This window comes from Pleurodeles waltl, chromosome 12, assembly GCF_031143425.1.
Source record: "Pleurodeles waltl isolate 20211129_DDA chromosome 12, aPleWal1.hap1.20221129, whole genome shotgun sequence".
Taxonomy (NCBI): domain Eukaryota; kingdom Metazoa; phylum Chordata; class Amphibia; order Caudata; family Salamandridae; genus Pleurodeles; species Pleurodeles waltl.
In genome coordinates this window covers 511,927,668-511,945,066 of record NC_090451.1, presented here as the reverse complement: position 1 = coordinate 511,945,066, position 17,399 = coordinate 511,927,668, and the positions used below count along the sequence as shown (strand labels likewise).

The window sequence follows — 17,399 nt, the reverse complement described above, 5'->3', positions numbered from 1 at the left end:
GTCAGCTGTTGCAGACAGTGCACATCCCAAGGGGGCTGGCAGGGGGCTCCTGCACTGCCACAGCACTGCCTTTCCGCCAGCCTTTCCCTGGCTGACAGAAAGCAAAGTCATGATCAACATGGTGGGGTGGAACTCTGCGCCGCCGTGGCTGACCATAACTTTGACCGCTGCCAACCTGTTGGGATCTGTGATCCCAGCGGAGACTGCGGTGTGCTGGTGGTCTGACTGTCAGGATCGTAATCTGGCAGTCAGACTGCATGGAGTGTGGCTCTCTGGCCACTACCGCAAGTTTGGCGGTCTGAGAACTGCCAAATTCGGAATGAGGCCATAAATCTGGATTACGCATCAAATGAGTTTGAAGCAAAAAATGATGCAACCTAAAAGGAAAAAGGAAATTAATAATTATTATATATTTTTGGTGTATTATAATAAATTACAAAAACAGTTTGAATTACATACAAAACTACTTCATAAAAGCAGTTAAAATAATGTCCTGAAATGAAAAAAATAGAAAGTATAAATAAAATATACCAAACATTCAACACAACACAGTAGAGAGGAGAAATGTGAAATAAACCATTGCAAGGCCTAGCAGGGTAAAATTCTGAAAATTACACAAATTAGAAGGATAAAAAGCATTAATCATTATATAAACATTGCAGAGTACATTTATTTAAAAACAACTTATATTCAGCATACACAATAGCATACATTAACATTTTAAGTCAACAAACTTTGGTTTTTGAACAAATTAAACAAATATAATCATTTCAGATAACAGGAAAATGACACCATACAAAATTAAACACAATAAAATTAATAAAAGTATAAAATAGAAATTGATAAATACATAACACTTTAACATATGTAAAAATATGAAAGAAAAGAGAGAATGGCCAAAATAACATTGCAATATTATTTTAACAACACAAAAAGGCATCATTGTAGTTGTAGTCATTTGAATTAAACATAAACAACACTTCCAAATTGTAAGGTACATATACCTAGTAAAAATATGCAGTAAAAATAAATACATTTACAATATAAAACACCTGTATGAAATGTGTTATTGGGTGCAAGAACACTCACAAGCACCATAACATAATGTGAAATTTAATGGAGATTGAAACCTGTAATCGTAAATACAACACAATACATTTAAACAAACAAGGCAAAAAAATAAAAAAACATGAAAAAAACACACATGTTGACAAAACATATTAATAATTAGTAAAACGAGGAAAACAACAATAATGTTCAAAATTTCCAAAACAAAAAAAAAATCATATATACATGTTTCAAAAAAAGATGCACTACCCATTAGCAACAGCTACATTAAAACTAAAAATGACATTCAGGTTTAGTGACACATTCAAAAGTATAACCTACCAGTCTCCACTGCACCAGGGATTCCTGTCAAGCCTTCAGGATGTAGGCTCCGCAAGACCTTCTTCTCCAAAGGATATAGTTGTAAGGGGGGGGGGGGTGGGAGAGCCACCACCAGTCCTCTGGGCCTTCAAGTGACGCTTGGGGGCCTGGGAACGCGCTCTCCCCCGCAGTTCATTCCACCTCTTCCTAATTTCCTGCTGTGTGTGCAGATTGCTTGCTACAGCATTCACTCTGTCAACTATACTGGCCCACATTTGCATTTATTGAGCTATAGTTGTACTTTGTACTTGGGCTCAAAACAGTTGTGGCTGTTCTCTTATAATTTTATCCGTCATAACTGACAATTCTCCCTCAGTAAAATGTGGATTTCTCCTCCCTGCCTTTATCAAATAATAGACATAAATAAATGTAATAGCCCACAAGAAACAAAATAAATAAATAATGAACCAGAAACAGAGCAAGCAAAAAAAAAAAAAATGACTTCGCTAAAAAAGTTCTCATGAACAATGATCTACTGCAGTGGAATAGCAAAGGTCCAGGGTCTGAAATGGAGAGTGTCTTATAGTGTGGTATGCAGGTGAAAACAATTAGCCAAAACACATCAGGTGTGTGATGCTAGCATACATACAAAAGCCACAGGAATAGTACAATGTTGAACATGTCACACAACTGAATCTCTCAGTCAGGAATTCACTGCTAGGACAACACCAGCACAACTGAGAAATCTAAATAGGATCAGCGCAATCCTGCCACCCTGACAGCGACAAAGTAATGCTACCCAGCAGAAGAGTTCACTGCATTGATGTAGGTGAGTCACTTATGCAACAGAAAAAATTCTGTCAACGCAGACAGAGGGTCAGCCGGCTCACATCTAAATAGGACAGGTGGGAATCTGTCAGTTTGACAGAGTACTTGTAAACACAGCCAAAAATGGACAATGGGAGTCCTGCCAAGATGTAAATCAGGCCCATTGCTCTGTAACAGAAAAGTTACTTGTGCCTGCGAAACACATAAAAAGAAAAAGAAAAAATTGATTCACTTGAAGTTCTGTTTATAACGTACGTTCAGATATCACTGTAGTACAGTGGTATAAACATACCATTTTAAACCATTTAAAGTGTTTATTATTTATAAGGTGGGTTTTGAAAACAAATAGTTCTTTTACTACCACGGTATCATACCTTATACTTCACAAATTTACATTATTTCTGGCTAAGGGATATACAAATCCACCATAGTTTAATGTAGGCACTTGTAAGCTTATGAAATATTATTTTCCAAATAAAGTACAAACAAATACAAATTTACAAAGAATAAGTAGGTATGCCCCTCCATTGTATACTGCTGTACTCCATTTTATCACAGTTTATGACACCCCAATGTACTCCAATGTACGACATTGTACTCAACTGTATAACATGTCACTCCACTCTATCACATACCACTCTACTGCAAGACATCATACTCAACTGCACAGCACTGCACTCAGCCTATATCACAATATACAAGACAACACTGTAAGACTTGACATTTTACTATATGTCACTCTACTCGCCAACACAGTATAAACTGTATTACACTTCTTAACAGTATACCCAAGTTTACTCTGCTCAACAACAATTGACTAAACGACTCACTAATGAACGCACTCAACTCAACAACCCTTCACTGTACAACACTCCACTGTACTGTACGCTACACTACTCAATGAACGCTACATGTTTAACTTACTTTACACTTACATTTTATTAGTAAATACATTTTCATATTATGTTTCTGTAACCTACAAAATTATATGGTTAATATTAACACAAGCTATTTATTGCTGAAAATATGTGGGTAGTTCTTAAAATAAATTTTTTTTCCCTTTTTTCTTTCTGATATTTTATCTGTATTTTTTTTCTAACAGGTTATCGTGGCCAGCAAAAAAAAAAAAAAAGTGGAAAAGATACAAGAGGGGAAGAAGTGGGAGTAAATAAAACTAGGGCTGTTGGGAAGGACACTGGTGAGCGATCACAGGCTCCCTGTTAATGTTGAGGTCTTTCTCACAAGCAACAAACACTGTGTGACACAGTAGGTAATAGTTATCAGTATTTGCATACTGACCCACAATGTTGCGATCCTGCCTTAACAGGTGGACAGGCACCACGGTGCCAGGAGCAGGTACAGAGGGGAGAACATATGGAGTGGGTGGTGGTGCAGGTGCAGCAGACACTGCAGAGGTAAAAAGGGCTGTAGGCTCAGGAGCTGTGGCCAATGATGTAGCTATGGTGGACTCCTGCAACTCCTGCTTCTGCCTGCTTTCCGCCCGTGCTCACCTTATGCAGTGGATGGCCTTAAAGTGCTTCCGCATTCCTGATGTTCCGAAGCAGTACTACTGTGGGTCCCCTGTGAGATCACCTTCTGGCACAGGTTGCACATCACCAGCTTGGCGTTCACATTCTTCTCCCCTGGTGGCAAGGTAAAAAAATTGCCACACCACAGACTCCTTCGAGTTTCTTGTGCCTCTACAACTCAGAAGTGCAGGTTATTGTTGCTCAGCCATTCTTCACTAGAAGCAAATACAAAACCAACCTTCAAAAATCTGGATGACTGAAGGAGCTTCAGCTTCCCCTTACAGGCCCACACTGAAATGATTATCTAGAGGTGTCATTTTCCTGTTTCCTGTAATTGACACTGTATTGAGCCAATGAAAATGTGTTTTACATTTGCGCAGCACCTCAGCACTATTGCAATAGTATCTGGAGAACTAAAAAAATAAGAAAATATGGGGCCAGATGTATCATTTATCTGAATAACGATTACGTAATTGGGATTTTCTGTGAATCACAATTAGGTAATCGCTATTTGAATGTATGAAACTCCAGGAGTTTCATTTAGCAATTCCCAGTGGCTTGTAAATTTTCCTACCTCATTAATATTCAGGAAGTAGGTTGCAATTTGCGACCTAGATAATGGCTACAATCCCAGGAATAGTGGCCTGCTAGGCTCAGCACACTGCAATGTCTGTGATTGCTTTTAAAAAAAGCAATCTTTTTTTTAAAAAAAGCAGTCCATTTTCCTTAAAGGAAAAAGGGATGCATTTAAAAGAGAAAAATGAAACGTTTTCTTTAAATTGTTTGAGAGTAGGCAGTGGTCCGTGGGACCACTGCCTTCTCGAAAAAATGTCTGGCATGCATTCACAAAGGAGAAGGGATCCTTCCCATTTGCGAATGGGTTACCACCTACTTGAAGTAGGTGTTAAAATGTGAATGTTTTGCAACTGCATTTCGGTCACAAAACATTCCTACATACCACTGCAATTCAGTATTAGGAAGGGATGCCCATGACATACCCCTTCCTAATACCGAATCTGTATCTAGTTGCAATTCCAAATTGCCATTCAGTAACATGTTACTGAATCGCAAATTGGAATTCATACATACCAAAATGCATTTTTGCAGTCGCAAACGGCCTGCAACTGCAAAAATGCATGATACATCTGGCCCTAAGTCTCCAAATTAACATACACATAATAGAGCCAGGCTGTTACAACAGCCCTTTTCAAATTACACACAATTCATGCTGGAACCATTCATTTTTGTGGGCTATAAACAGAGCCAAAAAATAGTCCAAAACTATAAAATATGTCGACACCTACCATAGAGACTATATGGTAGAAAGTAACAATAGATGGGCTATAAACAAAGCCCAATACTACTACATTACATCAATAACCATTCACATTGTCATTACTGTAGGAAAGAAATATAGCTTTATTTCTTCTTTACAAAATTGTACAGAAATATCAAAGTATACCTTATCACATAGATGTATATATGTGCATAAATTAAACTGTTACGTTCCCATTTGATTCTAAATGACTATTTTAAAATGCAAATATGCCATTAAGGGCCTCATTACGAGTTTGGCGGTCAACAGACCACCAAAGGACTGCTGTCTCCACTGGTAACATTGTTCCTGATGGTTGACGGTGGTGCAGGTTGGAATCAGCCGCGGCAGAGCTGAATTACAACCTGGTTCTCCATCAGCCTTTACATGGCAGTTTCACTGCCATGAAAAGGCTGGCAGAGAACAGTTGCAGGGGCCCACAGGGGGCCCCCTGCCCAGCCAATGCCCATGGCATCAGCAGTGCAGGCATCCCCCTGCCAAGCACCCTTGTAATGCGCAGTGTCCGTTGTGCAGACAGTTCCATTTACGAGGGTGTTGGTGTTGCCTGCTGGTGGCAGCATTGCCACCGGCTCGATCACGAGCCGGCGACAATGCTGCTGCAAATTTCCCGTGGGCTGATGGGAAGAAACCTTGGTTTCCACCCGTTAGCCCAGTGGGAGAGTTGTAATGGGGCCAGCGGAGGTCGCCGCTAAGGCGGCAACCTCCCCGTCTGAAGTTCGGCAGACGGATCATCTCGACAGCCGAACACGTAATCAGCCCCTTATTTCTGTTACCATATCAATAAATGTTTTGCACTTAAAGACACATAGAAATAGAATGAAAAAAACAAAGGTTAAAGCTAAGTTATACTTAGGAACAGTAATTATTATGAGCATAGAAGAAGCTCTTAAACCACAAATCTTTGAAATTTCAAAGTTATAGTTATATGTTTCTATTATATATTCTGCCACATTCCAAAAATACTATGTCGCACACTTTGGAATACAATTGTATGAAAACTGTAGCCATACACAATTAATCATGACTCGGGCCTTCAACATGCACCACCCATATGCGTTCTTATGACATCACATCTGGTATGTTAAATCATGGCATTCACTACAATACTTAGCACAGGTATAATACCATAATTTATGACAAGATTATGCATGTAGAGAGACTAGTTATAGTTGATGTAGTGTGGCTATAGTTTTCATACCACTGTGTTCCAAAGTGTGCAATATATATTCGTTTTGGGATGTGCCAGAAGATATACTAGAAAGTTATAATTATAACTGAAATTTCAAAAGTTTGTGTAGCTTAAGAGCTTTTGTAAGAACATATTAAGAATTATATACTTCCTAACTATAATTAAGCTTTAACCTTTTTGTTTGATTTATATATATATATATATATATATATATATATATATATATATATATATATAAATATATATTGGCTAGTGGCAGTAGGGATGATGGATGAGAAGTAAGGAAGAGAAGTAGGGATGCTGGGAGAGAAGTAGGGATGATGGATGAATTGTAGAGATGAGAAGCAGGGTTGATGGAAGAGAAGCAGGGATGATGTATGATGGATGAGAAGTAGGGATGATGGATGAGAAGGAGGGATGATGGAAGAGAAGCAGGGATGATGGATGAGAAGTAGGGATGATGAATGAGAAGCAGGGATGATGGATGAGAAGTAGGGACGATGGATGAGAAGCAGGGATGAGATGCAGGGATGAGAAGTAGGGGTGATGGAAGAGAAGTATGTATGATGGATGAGAAGTAGGGATGATGTATGAGTAATAGGGATGATGTATGATGGATGAGAAGTAGGTATGATGGAAGAGAAGCAGGGATGATGGATGAGAAGTAGGGATGATGTATGATGGATGAGAAGCAGGGATGAGAAGTCGGGATGAGGAGTGAGGATGTCCTAAAATGGATGCTGTACTCCTGGCAAGAGTGGTGGTGGTTACTGCCAATAGATTGATTGATTTTGTAAATGCATCATAGCGTGCCATGTGCTGCTTGTACCTGCGGCTTGCAGACATTTCTTCTTATCCATGGCTTCTCTATGGAAATCCAAGGCTCTCGACCTTACTGCAGTTGCACCATTGAACATAACATGCTTTGCCGATGACTATTCACTGTTTTATCTGTTTGGCTTGCAAGTGCTCTTCTGTGAATATTGATTTCTCAAGGCCACCAAACAATTGTGAACTATCTGACATGTTACCAGAGACATCATCATTGTAAAGTGTTTGCTGTTGGAATCTACATTGTCTATGTGTCTTGCGTACAGAAGAAGTTATGTTCCTGTCTTGTGTTAGCTCCCCATCATCTTCCTCAAAGTCTGGTAGTGGTGACATGTTTGCTGTCCTAGTAGTTGGAGCAGGAGTCATGGGCATAGGAGTAGCAATTGTGCAGATCCCATTTCCATATTTGTGGCAATTGCTTCATCAGCCTCAATGGTTTCAGACATGTCCTGGGTGTGATCTATGGAAATGCCTGTATGTAGTTTTTGTAAATAAATGGTTACTGGGTTTGTGTAATATTGCTGAAAATGTGATTTATGTGTTTGTGCCATGGAGGTTTTATTTAGATACGTGTAGTTTATTACTCAATCACAGTACACCATGTGACTTAGTTGTACTTCAATCCCCATAATGCATTATCAAATTACAGCAAACATATAAACAGAGTTATGATAGCTAAGTTGTTGTACTTTAAGATTAACAAAAAATATGTTATGAAAAGATTTATACAAGAAAATGACTTACCTTGGCTGGAGCCTGCAGGGTTGGAGGTGTCAATGTCTGACATACCAATCAAGCTTTCAGGTTCAAGTTTCCCCTCAATGAGTGATTCTGTTGGAGTGGGAGGAGGATGTTTGAAGGATCCACCACCTGTGTCAAAAGCCTCAGCCATCCTGCTGGCCATCTTCTCTTTGGTATGGGATCTTAGGTCATATCAGCATTTCCTTATTTCAGATATGGTCCTCAGAGTGACAGCAAGAGAGTTGACTTTTTCCAGGATGCGATTCCATATGTTTGTTTTCTGGGCCTCAGGTACAGAAAATTATGCTTTGCCAAACAGTTGGTCCATGTGTGCCACACATTCCTCTGTCAACAGCTCCAGCTCCTTGTATGAAAATTTGACTTTGCGCTTCCTCCTGCCAAGGTCCTTATCCCCATCATGCTTAGACATGGTGTAGTTCTGAGATTTGAATTTCACAGCCAGTAGTCACACAGCAGCACTCCTTCCTTCCAGCACCTTCCTAGGCATCTGAGTTGTGGCCACATGCTGTACTTCTAAACTCCCTGGTTCTGACATCATCATTCTACATCCAAATTGCAACTGTTTCTAATTGTGATTTCCTATTTGGAAATCTCATAAGTGCGATTTCCAAATAGGGAATTTCCTATTTGCAATTGCAAATTTGCAGAGATCGCTAATACTGGAATACTCTCCTATGCACATCTAATTTTGCGATTACTATTAAATTGATATTTGGAAATCACAAACAGTAACTTTCGCACACAAGGCCCTATGTACCTTGACAATATGTATCATGAAGGTATGTGGAGTTATGACTAGGAAACATATACCTACCTACATATACTTACCTTGTCGCTATTTTGGTTATCAGTCTTTTTGCTGCAATATATTTGGAGCACAATATTTAAAATACAATATTCCAGTACCACATGCTCCCTCTTTAATAGCAAAATTCAAGTTCGGCAGCACATTCGAGCACAGCTCTATGGATTTTGGTATTCCACCAAAAGGCTGCATTAACAATTAGTAACATTCCTTTATATCATTAGCATTTCTCTGTTGCAACACAAGCCCAAGTATAATCATGACCAACTTTACAATAGATAAAAGCTTGGCAATAATTTGAGCAACTTCGTTGTACAGATAATATTCTGCACAAGATGTCATGAAGTGGAAGGAGAACTAACTTCTCCTGTTAACATTGTCACTTTACCAAGCCTGTACAACAATTACAAATTAGTTTTCCCATTTGGTAGAGGTGGAATAGTATTGACAGTGTAACTTTGCCACAGGCTGTATGGTAGGATCAATGTTGGCAACAACTCAGGAGTAGCAAACAATTCTAATATCAAATCCTCCAACATAACTTATTATCAACACTCCTCCATGAATACAGCAAAGGGCAAATATGATGTGTAGGCAAGTAGATTCCAGAACTCAGGATTTGACTCAGAAATATTTCATAGGAAGAAATTATATTGACACATGCAGTATGACAAAGAGCAGACATTCAGTATAACTGCCAGGCCTCAGCTGGCCTGTATGAAGTGACCACCAGCTCACAAACAACTATAGTCTGGGTCCTGACAAATGTGCCATTTTATTGAACAGTACAGGATATTATTCAAGTAGTCTATATACCTGGCACAGGATTACAATGAGTGTGAAGAGTTTCACCCACAGGTCTTCTGTTGTGCAGAAGCACAGCAGCATTACTGAACGAAGTGCTGTGAACACGTGTCCTGTGGTTTCTCACAGTCTGTGGCAGATAGTGCATTTAAACAAGCATTTTAAGGCCTCCTTCTGTATATATACAGGTCCTTGTGCTTACCAATGGTGGTTTGGGCTCCAGTTGCAGGTACTGTTCTAGGACCATAATGTCTACTTTTACTCTAGTGCCAATCCGCAGAAATGACAAAGGTTCCAGATGGGAGAGTCAATTTAGAGAAGCAATTATGCACAGTCATAACTCAACTGTAACAGCAAAGTTAAAGAATACTAGAAATCCTATGAGACTTGCATAGGTAATTACATTTAAATTCATACTTTTTTTCAGTGTACAAAGAACAGTGCTCTGTGCTCATGAGAACACACTGTGAGTACAATAGTGTGGATAATAAAAGGAGGCAATGGAGCAAAGTAGAAATACACAGGTTACCACAGTTCAAGGGTCACAAACTTTCGGACACCAGTACAACCCATAGATGTATTTGTTTACTTTGCCTTGACTGTTGACAGTGTTTTGACCCATACTGGCTTAAGGGTCATCATCAGTGATTTCTGGGGAAGATATACAGTACTGGAGTATGTGGGGTTTGGTATCCAGTAAGTGAAATCAACTTTTTCTCAAGAAACCAGAACTTTTCCTCCAAGGGTATTTCTTTGATGGTGTTCTGAAACTGACACAAACTATTGCTACTGAGTTGTATGTAATAATCCCAATTACGTAGTTGCTTCGTGATTTTGGGCCTGATTTAAAGATTGGTGGACGGGTTACTCTGTCACAAACATGACGGCTATCCTGTCTTTTGTATTCTGATTCCCATAGAGTATATTAAGATGGTAAGACGGTGAGCGGGATATCCGTCATATTTGTGACAGAGTAACCCCATACGCTAAACTCTAAATCAGGCCCCTTTGTCATTGTAGGCTGTGGTGTCTTGCACTACAATACCACCCCCTTGTCAGCTGGCTTGATCATAATAGACTCTTTGTTCTTAAGATTAATCTTAACCTGTCTTTCCTCAAGAGTCATGTCATAGGGTATGTTATTACTGGGAGATTTGAACACAGAGGGTGGCCTCAATTTGGTGGGGTTATTGCTATGAGTTTGTGGGTTGTCCATAAAGTATGACTTAAGCTAGAGCTTCCTAAAAAATTGGAATAGCTCTAGATGGGTTTTGAAAAAATAACAGTTCTTAAAGTGTGGACAAATGAAAGACCCAGAGTGAGTAAGAAGCAGTCTGTAGGACAAAGGGTGTGGTTTAAAATAGTGAAAAAAGGGATGTGTTTGTATATGTCTCTAATACCCCTTTCTATGATGTATCTACTGTGGATTTCCCCATCTGTTAAATGTCGTCCTCGTTTGTCTCTGGACTTGTTGGTAGTTCCTGTGGTTGACCTCAACCACATCCTCTCCCTGTGCTCTTGTTTCCGTAGTATTGCTTGCATTGTAGTATGCAGAACTGCCTGATGACTCCAAAAATGTAACAAATATCTGTTTTTATACCTCCTCCAAGGTCTAAAGGCCTCATTACGCCAGGGTCACGCTGGTCCCACCGCTTTGGCGGCGGTCTGACCGCCACATTATGACCAAGACAGTTGCCCCATGGTCGGACCACCAGCACCGCCAGTGGCGGTGCTGGCTGTCCTAATCCACCAGGGCAGTGCTGCATGCCATGGGGATTACCCCCACCCCCATCAGCCTTTACATGGCGGTTGCACCACCATGTAAAAGCTGGTGGAGATGGGGACAATGCCCACGTACTTGGCATGGGCAGTGCAGGGGCCCCCATGGACAGCCCAGTCAAACTTTTCACTGTCTGCATTGCAGACAGTGAAAAGCGTGACGGGTGCTGTTGCACCCTAAGCACCGCAACATTGCAGCTGGCTTAATTATGAGCCGGCATCAATATTGTGGGCTTTTCCGCCCGCTGACCCAGGGGGAACTTGTAATGGTGCCCACGGAAAGGTGGCTGCACTTGCGGCTACCTCACTGCTGGAGTTTGGCAAGCAGCCTTTTCCGCCCATCAAACTCTTAATGACCACCTAAAGTGTTGTTGTACCCTGTCGTTGTGTGTAATATTCATCTACAAATCAGGGACATGTCTTCTCTTTCCTGTAGCTACTGATATCCGTTTGTATCTTATTCAATTTCTTGCTCTGCTCAATAGCATCAAAATCAGCAATGATTCTGTTTAGTTTTTCCAGAGCTGATTTGCGTATATCAGTGCATCACTTCCTAGAATGTTGTTCCCAAGTTCTGCAATGGTTTCCAGTTACTTGAGAATTATAGAGATCACCTTGTCCATGCTGGTATGGACAAGCTAGAAAAGAACTCAGCTGACTTGTAATCGATGTTGGGTCTTTCCAAAATTATTGGTCACTATCGATATGGAAATTGTATTATGTGCAGCTCCACTATTAACACTTAAGAATTCACACGTGGTGAAATCACATACCCCCTCAGGAGTTACACCAACCGTACTCCAGTAATGTGAACTATGCCACCGGATGTTGCTGCATTCATACCTATGTTGGGCAGACTACTAAGAAGTTGAAACACAACTATGCCAAGAATGAAGCAGAAGCCGTTAGGCTTGTGGCAGCACCCTTGATCACACACTTCACTGAAAACAACCACAAACATGCATACATTCGCTAGCAAGTCATTGAACTAGTAACCAAACCCCAATGAGGAGGGTACTTGCAAGACCTATAGAACAAACCTGAATGCATTTGGATTCTAAAATGCAGCAGCCATGAAAAAGTTTTGGACTCCATGGAAGTTTTTAATTCTGCTATGAATACATGAAGCGCAGTCTATTGATTACATTTGAACTATCATTATAGTACTTACTCTAATTAAATTATCTACTGTAATATTTTCACTTCTGGCTGCAGTTTCTCTCTGGACTCTGTCCTGGCTTTCACACACTGGTATTCAGAGCCGACATTGCATCCACCTCCTGTAGCAGGAGTTTGTTTTATCTAAAACAAGTGGCCTGTTGTACAGGGAATTTTTCTCCTTGTGACTGGGCCCTTCCTGCATGGTATCTGACTATGTCTGCCATGCATCCCATGAAGGGCAGGCAGGGAAAATGAATTTTAGTTGCCCCACCCACAACAAGGAAGGGCAACTGTCATTGAGACCATGGGGACCCTAAGTGGACAGGCTGTTAGGTCATTGATTTACACTGGTGGAGATAGCAGAGACTCCACCAATTTAAAACCGGTGCTTCTCCCAACTCGGTACTATGGTAACTAGAGTGGTTCTCCTGATCCAGCAGATTGTAAATAAAGCCCTAAATATGGGAGAATTGGAGGTGAGACATTTTAAGATCTGTACAGATGTATACCTGCATAGAGTGTAGGTTAATTAGTCTATAAAGGGAAAAATGGGAAAGTGGGGTGACAAAAAAAAGAGAGGGAAAGAAAAAGAGGGACAACGATGAAGCTGAGAAGGAGACCAGAGATGGTAAAAAAAGGAGGAGATATACCTGTATATTAAAGAAGCTTGAGAGACACAAATTTATAGATGAGGAGGGACAGAAAATTGGAGCAATGAAAGTGAAAAGAAAAAAAAAAAGATAATTGGTCCAGTTCCAATGTATTTTGGAACATTGTAAAGATGGTACATTTGTACAGGTCTACCTTTGACTCATCTCAATGCATGTGCACAGGTGCCTCATGGAGACAGAGTGAACTGCCGAGAATCATTGGTTTTGAGCATGTGGGGAACCTGCCCAGGATCAAAACCATCCCTTCAGGTTCCAACACTGATGATTACATCTCCTTGCATAGTGCTTGGTGTAAGATTTGGTGAGTGCAGGTGTGGGAGGATGGAGGCAGGGACTTTGAGATCCTTAAGATTGAACTGGATCATGTTTGCCTGGAATGTGAGGTGCAGGTCATGCCCAGTGTCTAGAGCATTCTGTGTGGGTTCCAGGGTAGGGTGAACGCATGTTGGGATATTAATTGGCCATGTATCACAGCTGTAACTCTCTTTTGGTGTCTCTTTATTTGAGCTGAAGTCCCCCCAAAAAACAAATCCACTTACCTTTGCCAATCTGCACTTGTGTCAAGAACATAAGTAGATAAGTAGCCAGTATCCCGTAAAGGTCCATGGATGCCACAGTAGAAGAGTTTCCTAAGGGAGACACACAGGCTCTGATTAGTTTGCAAAGTTGCCTTGCCTCCTTCCAAGGGATAAGATTGCTCTTTATCTCACGCATCGAGGCAGCTTACTGTAGCGGATTTTAACACTGCATCATGAGGACTGCATTAAAACTAGATTTCAGGCTAACTACTGTACTTGTGTCTGATTCTGATTCTTATTTACAATGACAATATGGCTTTGATGTGGTCTTTATGGAGCAACAAAGGACATCCCAGCCACTCTGAACCAGAGTCTGCTTTCCTAAAAGACTAAGTGGAAAGAACTAGCTATCTTGGAGAGACTTCTGAACCAAATATGTTTGTCTTTCTCCCTGACACTTATTTACTCAAAGTAAAAGCGGCAAAATAAGTTAACTCTTTGTCATCAGGTCAGCTTCTATCAGTTAATTGTTTTCGACAGCTGACTCTGGGCAGAAAATCCCAGCTGACATATTAAAAAAGACCAGAAAATCTCTTCACCCTTGAGGGCTCCATTTCCAAGCAATATTTCTAAGATTTCTGGCGAAGAGTGGGACAATAGAAGTCCTGTTTGGAAGCACTAGGAGAAAAGACATCCTGAGCTAGAAAATGAGGATTGTTAACCCAAAGGCTACACGTGTCCTGCCCACAGGGGAGGCCTATTGTCATTGTTTTCATGACAAAGAGCTGCAACAGTATGAACGGTGTGAGGTTGGTGCAACACAGGCAGCTTTAAAATATCAATCACTACACATTACATTAAGAGTCCTAGTCAGGAGAAGATCTAGCTAATGACTAGCCTTTGGCTTAGAACCCGTTGGCATTGCACAATGAACCACATTGCCAATCCGAAGTTGTAAGAATGCAATAAAAAGACTTAGACTGCACGAACTTCTAAAACATGGAACTGATAAAAACCTCAAAGCTTAGACAAAAACGTGTATTCCTGTTTTTCCCCAGTATTTACCAACAATATAATTCTCAGAGTCTAAAACACGCTCAACACTCACTACTATTGTTCTTTGCACTCTTGTTATTACTTCATGAGTCCTGGGGGTCGCATTTTCCTACTCAGACACTTATCGTAGTTGTGAGGCAGACGAGGTAACCAGTAATGATAGACACGTGTTTGTATAAGCGAATTTGTGTTTCGCCTTGAGGGCTCTCTACTCCTTTCGTTACTAAATTACACATAGTTAGTTGCGTAATTGCACACATTATTATGTAATTACATTAGATAATTGCCCAGATAAGCACACCTGCCAAAATCAGCTTTCCGGGACGCCTTGTAGCCAAGTGAGAGTGCACCTTTGATCTGGGTTGTGCTTTTGTACCATCAGTCAGTCTCCTGAGGCTGAATTGACCCACTCCCTTTGCTAAATGGCTTCTAAGGCACATATTGAGCTTTTCTCGGTCCAAGGTTCATCAGTATGTAAATACATATAATCCTGTCAAATGAAATGCCTTCACCTTGCTTTTAAAATACCTCTGCTGTTAATATAAAATGACGGGCAGAGATATGTGGACAATACCTTTCAGTTAACACTTAGTAGCGACCTGCACCTCTAATATCCACACCACATTATCTATGACACACAATATCGAGGCAAAATATGAAAAATAACATATTGACTGGTAACTATCTAGAAATTCCATCCTAACTCCACATATGTGTACCTTGGTGATATATATATCTTCAAGGTACCTAGATGTGGAGTTAGTCACGGTAAATCTGTACTTGCCATGTATGTATCTACCGTTTGATATTTTGTCCCTCTATATTCTGCCCTTGATATTCTTGTTCCACAGCATTCTGGGATCGGTATTCAGAAGCCCAACCCTTAGAAGCCAGTCAATAAGATACTGTCCGTTCCAAAAATACGTATTTGACTTTACCCAGGCAACAGACCAACCAAACTGAACATAATGGCTATCTATTAACTTTGACCTTTTGCTGTCAATAAATGTAAATTTGAATAGCTTCATGACTTTAATTAGTTATGAGTTTCAAAACGTTTTGATAATTTATGTCTGTACTCCACAAATCTTTTTTTAACACAGACTTTAACTGAAAATGGAGTATGACTGTTTTTGCCCCATTGAAAAATACAGAGGCACGAAATGGAGCCCAAGTATTTCTGGTATTCTCACAGTTAGGTAGGTTGAGTGATAAGCCATTCAGCCTTGCACTTGTTATGAACACCATTCCAAATTTGAAGAAGGTTTTTAAGGAAAAATGTCTTAGTGTAATGTATTCTAGTCATGCTATGTGTTAGAAATTGAGTCTCGGGTTGGCAGTCCGTTTGCATTCTGTCCAAGCAGGGACCCTCACTCTAGTCAGGGTAAGAGAGATACACACCTAGGATAACCCCTGCTCACTCCCTTGGTAGTTAGACACAAACAGTCAGGCTTATCTCAGAGACAATGTGTAAAGTATTTGTACAAACACACACAGTAACACAGTGAAACCACCACAAAAGCACTCAACACCAGTTTAGAACAATAGCCAATACTTATCTGAGTAACACAAGACCAGAACGCCAAAAATCCAACATTCACAAGCAAAGATACACATTTTCAAAGATTAAACTTCAATATAGCACTTAGAAACACAATAGCTCAAACTTGGGCTATCACGGCGTTCCCAACAATCTGATGCCACTTGCGAGGAAGGCGGCGCTGGTCATGGAGTCGAAGGGACCCTCAATTGCAGAACCTTTAGTAACAAGGAAGCAAGCCAGTGCATGGAGTTGGGCAGGTGAGGCGTTGCTGGATCCGGTGTGGCATCAGTTCCTTACTGCAGAGCAGGGGAGGTGATGCAGCATTGGTATGAGGCATCTGTTCCTGACAATCCGGCGGGGTCAAGACGCGTTGGGCGACCTTTCTGGTTCGCAGTCATGCCAAGGGTCTACAGTTGCAACGGTGGAGTCAGGTGTCATGGATGTCAGAGAAACGGCTCTCGGGACTCAAGGAGTTGTGGGACGTCGGCGGGGCTATGGCAGCATTGGCGCTGCGGTGCCATCGTGTTCGTCGCACTCCAGCAGAGATCACTTCTTCTGGTGGAGGGGTGTTGCGGAGTCCGGCAGCGGCAGCGGTCCTGGAGTCGTCCGAAGTCGGTGCACCTGGTTCTTCTTGTTTTTAGGCCAGCTTTCACTCACGAGGGCCCAGAAACTGGAATAGGCACCACCTGGCAAGTTAGGGTCCACAGCAAACAAACCCAGATGCTGGTAGGTGAAGTCTTTGATGTCCCTGAGACTTCTTAGCACGAGGCAAGCTCAGTCCAAGCCCTTGGAGAAACTTTACAAGCAGGATGCACTGCAAAATACAGTCTTTGTTCTTTTCAAGGCAGAAGCAGAAACGGCAGGCCAACCCAGCAAAGCACACAAAGCAAAGGAGCAGTACTCCTCCTCCAGCTCTTCAGCTCTTCCAGGCAGAGGATTCTCTTGATCCAGAAGTGTCCTAAAAGTCTGTGGTTTTGGGTCGCTACTTAAACTCATTTCTACCTTTGAAGTAGGCAAAGGAAAGTCTATTTTGTTTACAATATCCTACCTTGCCCAGGCCTGGCTTCAGACACACTCCAGGGGGCTGGACACTGCATTTTGTGAGGACAGGCACAGCCCTTTCAGGTGCAAGTGTCAGCTCCTCCCTCCCACGCTAACTCAGGAAAACCCATCAGGATATGTAGGACACACCTCTGCTACCTTTGTGTCACTGTCTAGA

At 41.1% G+C, this 17,399-nt stretch overlaps 1 protein-coding gene across 2 annotated transcripts in view; it reads right to left on the bottom strand.

Annotated features, from left to right (window-relative positions):
- ADGRG5 (adhesion G protein-coupled receptor G5) overlaps nucleotides 1–17,399 on the bottom strand; it is a 542,058-nt gene that overhangs the window by 403,611 nt on the left and 121,048 nt on the right. For both annotated transcript variants that reach the window (XM_069217338.1, XM_069217337.1), the window contains exon 2: nucleotides 13,603–13,692. In XM_069217338.1, coding sequence (XP_069073439.1) covers nucleotides 13,603–13,669 — 67 coding nt within the window. In that variant the 5' untranslated portion in view covers nucleotides 13,670–13,692. The remainder of the gene's footprint in view (nucleotides 1–13,602; nucleotides 13,693–17,399) is intronic.